A 10,015-nucleotide genomic window follows, 5' to 3' on the forward strand; every position below is an offset into this window, starting at 1 on the left:
AAAAGGGTACATGAAGGAATGGGAATGATGTGAGCCAGGAAATGCAAAGTCATTAAAGAGGGAAAAACCAACTCATGCCATATCATTCCCAGAAATCTTTCCATTCATTTAGGATCATGCAGGAATATCGTCACTTGTGCAGCACAATCTTTGGGCCCTGAGGCACTGTGGGGCCAGGATAAAAGGCAGCTGAACTGGTGGCTCTCTCAACCACTTCTGTCACCTCCTCCTCCTTGCGAACCAGGTGAGTTGGAAGCCCCTTTCTTGTCCACCCTCTCCACGACTGCATTGATCTTTCTGTTCCTTGTTCCTGCTCCTTGTGCTTCTGGGGGTGTTCTGCAGTCGTGGTGGTGCGGGCAGAGGGAGACCGTGTGTTCTGGGCAGAGGCTGAGGCTGGGCTGAGGTGCTGATTTCCATCCCGGTTAGGCAGGAGCACAGCTGGGCCTGGCTGAGCTCGGAAGGGCCATGCCGGGCTCAGGCAAAGGATGCCCAGGCTGAGCCTGCACAGGCTGGAGCTGCGCAGGCAGCAGGGGCCTTGTCCTGCTGGGGCTGCCTTGCGGGCTGTGTCTCAGGTGTGCGTATGCTCTGCTTCCTCCCTGCCCTCTGTGCCAGGTGCAGCGCCAGGCTCCAGACATGTCCTGCTCTGAGAAATGCCAGCAGTGCCAGCCCTGCGACCCTTGCTGCCAGTCCTGTGGGCCCTGCCCGCTGGGCAGCAGCTGCACTGAGTGCTGTGTCAGGCAGTGCCAGAGCTCCCACGTTGTCATTCAGCCGCCTGCTGTGCTGGTGACCCTGCCCGGCCCCATCCTCAGCTCCTACCCACAGAACACCGCCGTGGGATCCTCCACCTCCGCTGCTGTTGGCAGCATCCTCAGCTCCGAGGGAGTGCCCATCAGCTCTGGGGGCTTTGACATCTCCTGCATCACCAACTGCTATGGTGGCAGCAGATGCTGTCGTCCCTGCTAAACATGCTGGCAACAGCCTTATGCAAGAACCTCCAAGTCATCAGGACATGCTCTAGGAATGCAGACAAAATATTTTAACATGGAATTTAGCCTCTTTTGCTATTAGTTCCTTCTTCTGCTCTCTCCTTTCCTATCACCATGTGCCAATGGCAGCCTGGTGGTTCTGTCCCCCACCCCTCCTCTCCCTGGATCCTGCAGGCCGGGCAGACGCACGCTCCTCGGCATCTTATCGGCTGCTCCTGCTGCTGTCTTTGACCATTAGCTTGTTTGCTTCTTTAGACTCAATAAAGTTCTTTTTGCATCCACCGCTGGGCCTATTTCTTCTCCTTTACCTCTGAGAACTCATCCAGTCACCTCAGGAAATAGCAGAGAGCAGGACTCACTGCTATGGATCTTCCTTGTGCCCTTTCCATTGGAGCTGATGTGGATACCCTGACAGTGAGGGTGATGCGGCACTGGAACAAGTTGCACAGAAAAGTTTCTTCTCATTTCTCTAATATTAAGGCAAGATTGCTGAGGACTTTGAGCCACTTAATTTTGTGGGTGCCATCCTGGTCCATATTTTGTCGGGTGGATGGTGTGCTGCAAATGAAAGAAAATGTTGCTTAGGTTCCCTTCCATCTCAAGATTTTGAGTTGACACAGTCAGGTGTATGGAACAACCACAAAACCATGGTGGAAAGGCAAAGAGCAAACTTATTTCCTCGCCGCTCTTCACAGAGAACACCAAGGGAACACTTAGGTGGAGATGCAAGTGGGGATGTAATTCTCCTTTGGCCCAGTCCTTGCAAGCAGGGCTCCTCTTTACACCAGTGCTGTGATCTCCCTGGGCTTTTTGTGATCTCTGAGCTTTGGTCTTCTCTCTCCCAAAACAGGGAGCTTAAGCACGTCCATGAGATGGTCTCCACGTCTCTCCCAACACTGGCACTGTCTCTACACACAGATGCTACTTCTCCAAACACTGGTTAAAGCAGTAGTAGGCATGCATTTGGTGTTTCCCACACTGATACTCTCCAGGCCCTGGCATTGTCAGCTGCAAGGTCACTTGAGTGAACCTGCAATCATGCTCCTAATTCTTCCGCATTTAAACCCTTTCCTCCCAAACCAAACCATTTCTTATGAAATATCCTTTCACAGAGGCATCACCAGTGTGACAAATGTACTCTGAGTTGGGCTCAGCAGTGCTGAGTCCCTTTTGGACACAGCCAAAGCTGACTCAGTCAGACATGGTGGGAGACACTGGACTCTTCAATGACACTGAGCCCATTCCTTCAGCCTTCTTCCCCAGCTTCCAAATCATTCAGCTCTTACAAGAGGGACAGGAGCCATCACAGTGTGAAGCAAAATTTCAAGAGCAAAGTATAATGAAAGTGTTACTTTAGCCAACCGCCTTGCCCCATGCCTCAATTTTTTTTGCACCTTAATTTGACTTCCCTGTCCACTTCAGAAGTTGGAGTGATAGCATGACTGTCGAGCACTGGCCATCCAGCCAAGGTCAACTTCAGAAGAGCCAGTAATAACAACCAAGGACTATCAGTAAAGAATATATGGTGAGAAAGACCAGCATGTTGGACAAGGCAGCTTAGGGATGTCGGGCAACACTCCTCAGGGACAAGCATCCTTGCTGTGGCTCCTGTAGAGAAGCAAAACGCAACACAGCGGAAGAACAACAATGTGGGGGAGAAATGTGCACGGACTGTTGACGGAAGGCTGACCCAGTAGGGAGGAATTAAGATGCATTATGTGACCTCAAGGAATGTCACCAGACGATGATCCGAGCAGTCAGTCTGTGCGGATGAGTTTATATCCCGGAAATTCTTGGGCCCCATGTTCCGGCCCTAACACAAGCCCTCAGATAGGAACACACAGGACAAAAGTCAGGAAATGAAAAGGCAGAAATGCAGGAAACCAGGACACAGCCCCTACCATTAACTGAGATGGTGCACATTTGACATGAACTGGTCAGAAAATTATGACTTCCACGAAGGTGCCTCTGGGCCTGAGGCTGGGCAGGACTGCTATAAAAGACAGCAAAAGCCTCTGTTCTCTCATCCACTTCTCTCACCTCCTTCTCCTCCTCAGGAACCAGGTGAGTGCGAAGCCTCTTCTCCTCTGCCGCCTGCTGCTTCAAGAGCAGCCCTTGCCTGGCTGGAGGTCTCAGCTCAGAGGGGCTATTGTAGTGCAGGCCACAGAGCTGCTGCTGCTGGGAGAGGGCAGGGGAGAGAAGGTCTTGTGCTGACAGAGAGAGGCTGGGACTTGGCTGAGGTGGTACCTGGACATTGAACTGGGTAGTGCAGTGGGGGCCAGGAGGTGCCTGGGCTGCAGGGTGTTTGGGTGCAGTGCTGCTTCTCATGTGTCTTCACTTTGTGCTTCTCCCTGCCCTCTGTGCCAGGTGCACCTGTGACCCCAAGCCATGTCCTGCTGCCAGCCCTGCAACCCTTGCTGCCAGCCCTGCGGCCCCTGCCCGCTGGCCAACAGCTGCACTGAGTGCTGTGTCAGGCAGTGCCAGAGCTCCCACGTTGTCATTGAGCCGCCTGCTGTGCTGGTGACCCTGCCCGGCCCCATCCTCAGCTCCTCCCCACAGAACACCGCCGTGGGATCCTCCACCTCCGCTGCTGTGGGCAACATCCTCAGCTGTGGCGGAGTGCCCATCAGCTCTGGGGGCTTTGACATCTCCTGCATCACCAACTGCTATGGCAGCAGATGCTGTCCCCCCTGCTAAAGATGCTGCCGACATCCTTGGGCAAAATCATCCACAACCTTGGAATGTGGAACTGCACTGAATATGGATCTTTGGAACAACGGATTTGTGCCCTTGATTTACTGCTGTTTTCCTCCACTCTCTTATCTGCATTTCCTGTCCTTTCAGCACCACCCAATGCCAGCCTAGTGGAAACTGTTTGCCTCCCTCTGTTTCTTTGCAGGCCAGGCAAATCAACACCCGCACTGCAGGCTGCTGGCTGCTCCTAATGTCTTCTTTCAGCTCCCTCCTTCTCTTCCTTAGACTCAATAAAGTTGTTTTGCATCCAACCCTGGTCCTCTGCTTTCTCCTTCCTTGTGTTGTAACTTTTTCAGTCAGCTCATGGTAAAAGTTATGGGAAGACAAGGTGTTGGCCAGTATTATGCACTTTTTCTATTGCAGCTCCCAAACAAATCCCTGGATTCCCCAAAATACTAATCATAACATGAAGATGATGTCACAGGACTGAGAATGGGGAACAGCATTCCTGGGGATTGTCAAGAACCTCCTCTCTTCAAACACCTCTCTCACATTAGATTTCTGCTCAGCTTTCAACCACATTGGCAGAGCTGAGAGGTTTCATAGGGTCAAGTAAGCATGAGGACAGAACCAAAACCATCCTCCTACCCTTGGAGTCTGCAACTTTTTCTCATTCTGGATGTTTTAGTAGAAAAATTCTCCCATCTGCTAGTCGCAACATCCCAAAAATGGTCAAAAGTTTTTCCCTACTTGACTCATTCTTTTTGACAGTATCATGTTCCCACAGCTCCTGGCTGAGGACAAAGGCCACTGTGGCCACTGGACTTCCCATCCCCACACAGACACCAGAACTTTGTCACCTCCAAGCCTCCCCATGAGGCAGGAACAAGGACAGTGGGAAACAGCTGAGTGCCCCAAGGCTGCCTGGAGGTGCCATCAAAGGGATGGCCTAGGTTTGGGATTGTCCTGGAGAGATTTGGATGCCGTGACCCTCTCCAGGTTCCTGCAGAGAAGGAACTGGGCCCTGAGTGTGTGTGAGGGGCTGGCACTGCTGGGCAGGGAAGGCCCTACGGGGCGTGCAATGGCTGGGCTGAGAGCTCAGCTCAGGCCCAGCTCTGGACACACACACAGGGGCACTGACACACTGCCAGCCTGCCCAGCTGTGCTCAGAGATGAGCCCAGAGGCACAGAGCCCAGCACACGGGCACAGGCACAGGGCAGGCGGATTGCACACAAGCGCCCTGCCCTGTGTTCAACTGTCCCTGTGCCGGCCAGAGGCTCTCAGGGGTGTTCCCACCAGGGCACAAGCACAGGGATGTGCAGACACTGGCACACACCGGGGCACAGCCACGCTCCCACTCACATTATTGTGGGGGAGGACATGGGGCAGAGGCCTGAGGAAGGGATGTGTCTGAGGAGGTGCTGGGAAGCTCCCAGTCAGAGCAGATTCTAGGAACCCCAAGGAGGAGAGAAGCTCAGTGCTACAGGAGTCTCATGCACTGTGAAGGCTGAGAAAGAAGACAAAGATGTTTCATTCAAAGGCCAAATCACAGAGTGAAGCTATTAGGTGGTGAGCAAAAGTCTGGAGGGCTGAGAGCAGAGGAGGCCTTCCAAAAAGCGGGAGTATAAAACATCCAAAAGAATGCCTCAGGCTGGAATCACCTGCCTCCTTGAGATCCCTTCTGCACATAGTTCATGTATCTTACAAACACTGATACACACATCCTTTGCCCCAGGATATATGGGATCTCACATACCATCATTCAAAAGAAGTGTCCATGAAGGAATGGGGATGATGTGAGCCAGGAAATGCAAAGTCATTGGAGAGGGAAAAACCAACTCATGCCATATCATTCCCAGAAATCTTTCCATTCATTTAGGATCATGCAGGAATATCGTCACTTGTGCAGCACAATCTTTGGGCCCTGAGGCCCTGTGGGGCCAGGATAAAAGGCAGCTGAACTGGTGGCTCTCTCAACCACTTCTGTCACCTCCTCCTCCTTGCGAACCAGGTGAGTTGGAAGCCCCTTTCTTGTCCACCCTCTCCACGACTGCATTGATCTTTCTGTTCCTTGTTCCTGATCCTTGTGTTTCTGGGGGTGTTCTGCAGTGGTTGTGGTGCGGGCAGAGGGAGACCGTGTGTTCTGGGCAGAGGCTGAGGCTGGGCTGAGGTGCTGATTTCCATCCCGGTTAGGCAGGAGCACAGCTGGGCCCGGCTGAGCTCGGAAGGGCCATGCCGGGCTCAGGCAAAGGATGCCCAGGCTGAGCCTGCACAGGCTGGAGCTGCGCAGGCAGCAGGGGCCTTGTCCTGCTGGGGCTGCCTTGCGGGCTGTGTCTCAGGTGTGCGTGTGCTCTGCTTCCTCCCTGCCCTCTGTGCCAGGTGCAGCGCCAGCTCCAGACATGTCCTGCTCTGAGAAGTGCCAGCAGTGCCAGCCCTACAACCCTTGCTGCCAGTCCTGTGGGCCCTGCCCGCTGGCCAGCAGCTGCACTGAGTGCTGTGTCAGGCAGTGCCAGAGCTCCCACGTTGTCATTCAGCCGCCTGCTGTGCTGGTGACCCTGCCCGGCCCCATCCTCAGCTCCTCCCCACAGAACACCGCCGTGGGATCCTCCACCTCTGCTGCTGTTGGCAGCATCCTCAGCTCCGAGGGAGTGCCCATCAGCTCTGGGGGCTTTGACATCTCCTGCATCACCAACTGCTATGGTGGCAGCAGATGCTGTCGTCCCTGCTAAACATGCTGATGCCAATATCCTCCAGCAAGAACCTCCAAGACCTCAGGACATGCTCTAGGAATGCAGACAAAATATTTAACATGGAATTTAGCCTCTTTTGCTATTAGTTCCTTCTTCTGCTCTCTCCTTTCCTATCACCATGTGCCAATGGCAGCCTGGTGGTTCTGTCCCCCACCCCTCCTCTCCCTGGATCCTGCAGGCCGGGCAGACGCACGCTCCTCGGCATCTTAGCGGCTGCTCCTGCTGCTGTCTTTGACCATTAGCTTGTTTGCTTCTTTAGACTCAATAAAGTTCTTTTTGCATCCACCGCTGGGCCTATTTCTTCTCCTTTACCTCTGAGAACTCATCCAGTCACCTCAGGAAATAGCAGAGAGCAGGACTCACTGCTATGGATCTTCCTTGTGCCCTTTCCATTGGAGCTGATGTGGATACCCTGACAGTGAGGGTGATGCGGCACTGGAACAAGTTGCACAGAAAAGTTTCTTCTCATTTCTCTAATATTAAGGCAAGATTGCTGAGGACTTTGAGCCACTTAATTTTGTGGGTGCCATCCTGGTCCATATTTTGTCGGGTGGATGGTGTGCTGCAAATGAAAGAAAATGTTGCTTAGGTTCCCTTCCATCTCAAGATTTTGAGTTGACACAGTCAGGTGTATGGAACAACCACAAAACCAGGGTGGAAAGGCAAAGAGCAAACTTATTTCCTCGCCGCTCTTCACAGAGAACACCAAGGGAACACTTAGGTGGAGATGCAAGTGGGGATGTAATTCTCCTTTGGCCCAGTCCTTGCAAGCAGGGCTCCTCTTTACACCAGTGCTGTGATCTCCCTGGGCTTTTTGTGATCTCTGAGCTTTGGTCTTCTCTCTCCCAAAACAGGGAGCTTAAGCACGTCCATGAGATGGTCTCCACGTCTCTCCCAACACTGGCACTGTCTCTACACACAGATGCTACTTCTCCAAACACTGGTTAAAGCAGTAGTAGGCATGCATTTGGTGTTTCCCACACTGAGACTCTCCAGGCCCTGGCATTGTCAGCTGCAAGGTCACTTGAGTGAACCTGCAATCATGCTCCTAATTCTTCCACATTTAAACCTTTTCCTTCCAAACCAAACCATTTCTTATGAAATATGCTTTCACAGAGGCATCACCAGTGTGACAAATGTACTCTGAGTTGGGCTCAGCAGTGCTGAGTCCCTTTTGGACACAGCCAAAGCTGACTCAGTCAGACATGGTGGGAGACACTGGACTCTTCAATGACACTGAGCCCATTCCTTCAGCCTTCTTCCCCAGCTTCCAAATCATTCAGCTCTTACAAGAGGGACAGGATCCATCACAGTGTGAACCAAAATTTCAAGAGCAAAGTATTATGAAAGTGTTACTTTAGCCAACCGCCTTGCCCCATGCCTCAATTTTTTTTGCACCTTAATTTGACTTCCCTGTCCACTTCAGAAGTTGGAGTGATAGCATGACTGTCGAGCACTGGCCATCCAGCCAAGGTCAACTTCAGAAGAGCCAGTAATAACAACCAAGGATTATCAGTAAAGAATATATGGTGAGAAAGACCAGCATGTTGGACAAGGCAGCTTAGGGATGTCGGGCAACACTCCTCAGGGACAAGCATCCGTGCTGTGGCTCCTGTAGAGAAGCAAAACGCAACACAGCAGAAGAACAACAATGTGGGGGAGAAATGTGCACGGACTGTTGACGGAAGGCTGACCCAGTAGGGAGGAATTAAGATGCATTATGTGACCTCAAGGAATGTCACCAGACGATGATCCGAGCAGTCAGTCTGTGCGGATGAGTTTATATCCCGGAAATTCTTGGGCCCCACGTTCCGGCCCTAACACAAGCCCTCAGATAGGAACACACAGGACAAAAGTCCGGAAATGAAAAGGCAGAAATGCAGGAAACCAGGACACAGCCCCTACCATTAACTGAGATGGTGCACATTTGACATGAACTGGTCAGAAAATTATGACTTCCACTAAGGTGCCTCTGGGCCTGAGGCAGGGCAGGACTGCTATAAAAGACAGCCAAAGCCTCTGTTCTCTCATCCACTTCTCTCACCTCCTTCTCCTCCTCAGGAACCAGGTGAGTGCGAAGCCTCTTCTCCTCTGCCTCCTGCTCCTTCAAGAGCAGCCCTTGCCTGGCTGGAGGTCTCAGCTCAGAGGGGCTATTGTAGTGCAGGCCACAGAGCTGCTTCTGTTGGGAGAGGGCAGGGGAGAGAAGGTCTTGTGCTGACAGAGAGAGGCTGGGACTTGGCTGAGGTGGTACCTGGACATTGAACTGGGTAGTGCAGTGGGGGCCAGGAGGTGCCTGGGCTGCAGGGTGTTTGGGTGCAGTGCTGCTTCTCATGTGTCTTCACTTTGTGCTTCTCCCTGCCCTCTGTGCCAGGTGCACCTGTGACCCCGAGCCATGTCCTGCTGCCAGCCCTGCAACCCTTGCTGCCAGCCCTGCGGCCCCTGCCCGCTGGCCAGCAGCTGCACTGAGTGCTGTGTCAGGCAGTGCCAGAGCTCCCACGTTGTCATTGAGCCGCCTGCTGTGCTGGTGACCCTGCCCGGCCCCATCCTCAGCTCCTCCCCACAGAACACCGCCGTGGGATCCTCCACCTCCGCTGCTGTTGGCAACATCCTCAGCTGTGGTGGAGTGCCCATCAGCTCTGGGGGCTTTGACATCTCCTGCATCACCAACTGCTATGGTGGCAGCAGATGCTGTCGTCCCTGCTAAAAATGCTGATGCCAACATCCTCAGGCAAGAACCTCCAAGACATCAGTGCATGGTGCTGGAATGAAGTCAGAATTTTGGGACATTGTATGTAGGACTTATGACTTTTGTTTCATTCTTACGTTCTGGTTTTTCTCTTCCATTCCTTTCCTATCTCCAGCACTCAATGCCAGCCTAGCTGGACCTCTAGGCTTTCCCCCTTCTTTCTATCTGGAGGGCAGGCAGAGGGACACCGCTAATGTCCCTCAGTGGCTGCTCCTGGTGCTCTCTGGGAACCACCTCCTTTTTCCTGCTTCGAGTCAATAAAGTCATTTTGCATCCAAGCCTTGGCCTCTGCTTCTCTTTCCATCTGTGTCAACTTTTCCAGTGAGCTCAGGGCTTGGGATGCCCTACAGTGGATTTTACTTTGTTCCTTTCCTCTAGAAGCTCACAAACACATTCCTTTGTACTCCTCTAATACTACTGGGTGAAGAAGACGGTTCCCCAGCTTGACATAAATGGGGGGTGAAAGCAGGTACAAGGGAACCAGCAATGCTTGGGGACAGCCCTCAGCTTCCTCTTTTCTGACACCTCCCCCACATTTACTGTTCTGTCCAGCTGCTGTCCAGACACACAGGACTGCGGGCCTTCATAGGTTGGGGTTGGCAGCATGCACACAGTTGGGAGGACTAGGGATAGCTCTTCTATGGTGTCACGGTACAATGGGTTGGATTCAAACCTCTACAGGGGACCCTCAGCCAACCCTGTCCAAGCTTAGATGCAGGCACAGCACTGGCCAGACATCTGAGCAGAGAGTGATCTCAACCAGTCAGCTGTTTTAACCCAGAGTTTCAAACCCTCTACAACAAGACCTTCCATAATAAACCGCTGCTGTTTGCTGATT

General features: G+C 52.7%; 2 protein-coding genes and 2 pseudogenes across 2 annotated transcripts; all 4 read left to right on the forward strand.

The window, feature by feature from the left end:
• Window positions 1-579: 579 nt before the first annotated feature.
• Window positions 580-965, forward strand: LOC146765209 (feather keratin 3-like). The gene has a single exon (XM_085562025.1). It carries the CDS (start codon window positions 634-636, stop codon window positions 961-963), a length of 330 nt encoding a protein of 109 aa, XP_085418151.1. The 5' UTR covers window positions 580-633; the 3' UTR covers window positions 964-965.
• Window positions 966-3,362: 2,397 nt separating this feature from the next.
• Window positions 3,363-4,767, forward strand: LOC146765210 (feather keratin Cos2-2 pseudogene; annotated as a pseudogene).
• Window positions 4,768-5,955: 1,188 nt separating this feature from the next.
• Window positions 5,956-8,097, forward strand: LOC146765211 (feather keratin Cos2-3-like). Its single transcript, XM_085562026.1, has one exon. It carries the CDS (start codon window positions 6,081-6,083, stop codon window positions 6,408-6,410), a length of 330 nt encoding a protein of 109 aa, XP_085418152.1. The 5' UTR covers window positions 5,956-6,080; the 3' UTR covers window positions 6,411-8,097.
• A 540-nt stretch (window positions 8,098-8,637) lies between these two features.
• Window positions 8,638-9,360, forward strand: LOC146765212 (feather keratin Cos2-2 pseudogene; annotated as a pseudogene).
• Window positions 9,361-10,015: the final 655 nt, after the last annotated feature.

The sequence above is a fragment of the Lonchura striata genome, chromosome 27 (assembly GCF_050655825.1).
Source record: "Lonchura striata isolate lonStrDom1 chromosome 27, ASM5065582v1, whole genome shotgun sequence".
Classification (NCBI taxonomy): domain Eukaryota; kingdom Metazoa; phylum Chordata; class Aves; order Passeriformes; family Estrildidae; genus Lonchura; species Lonchura striata.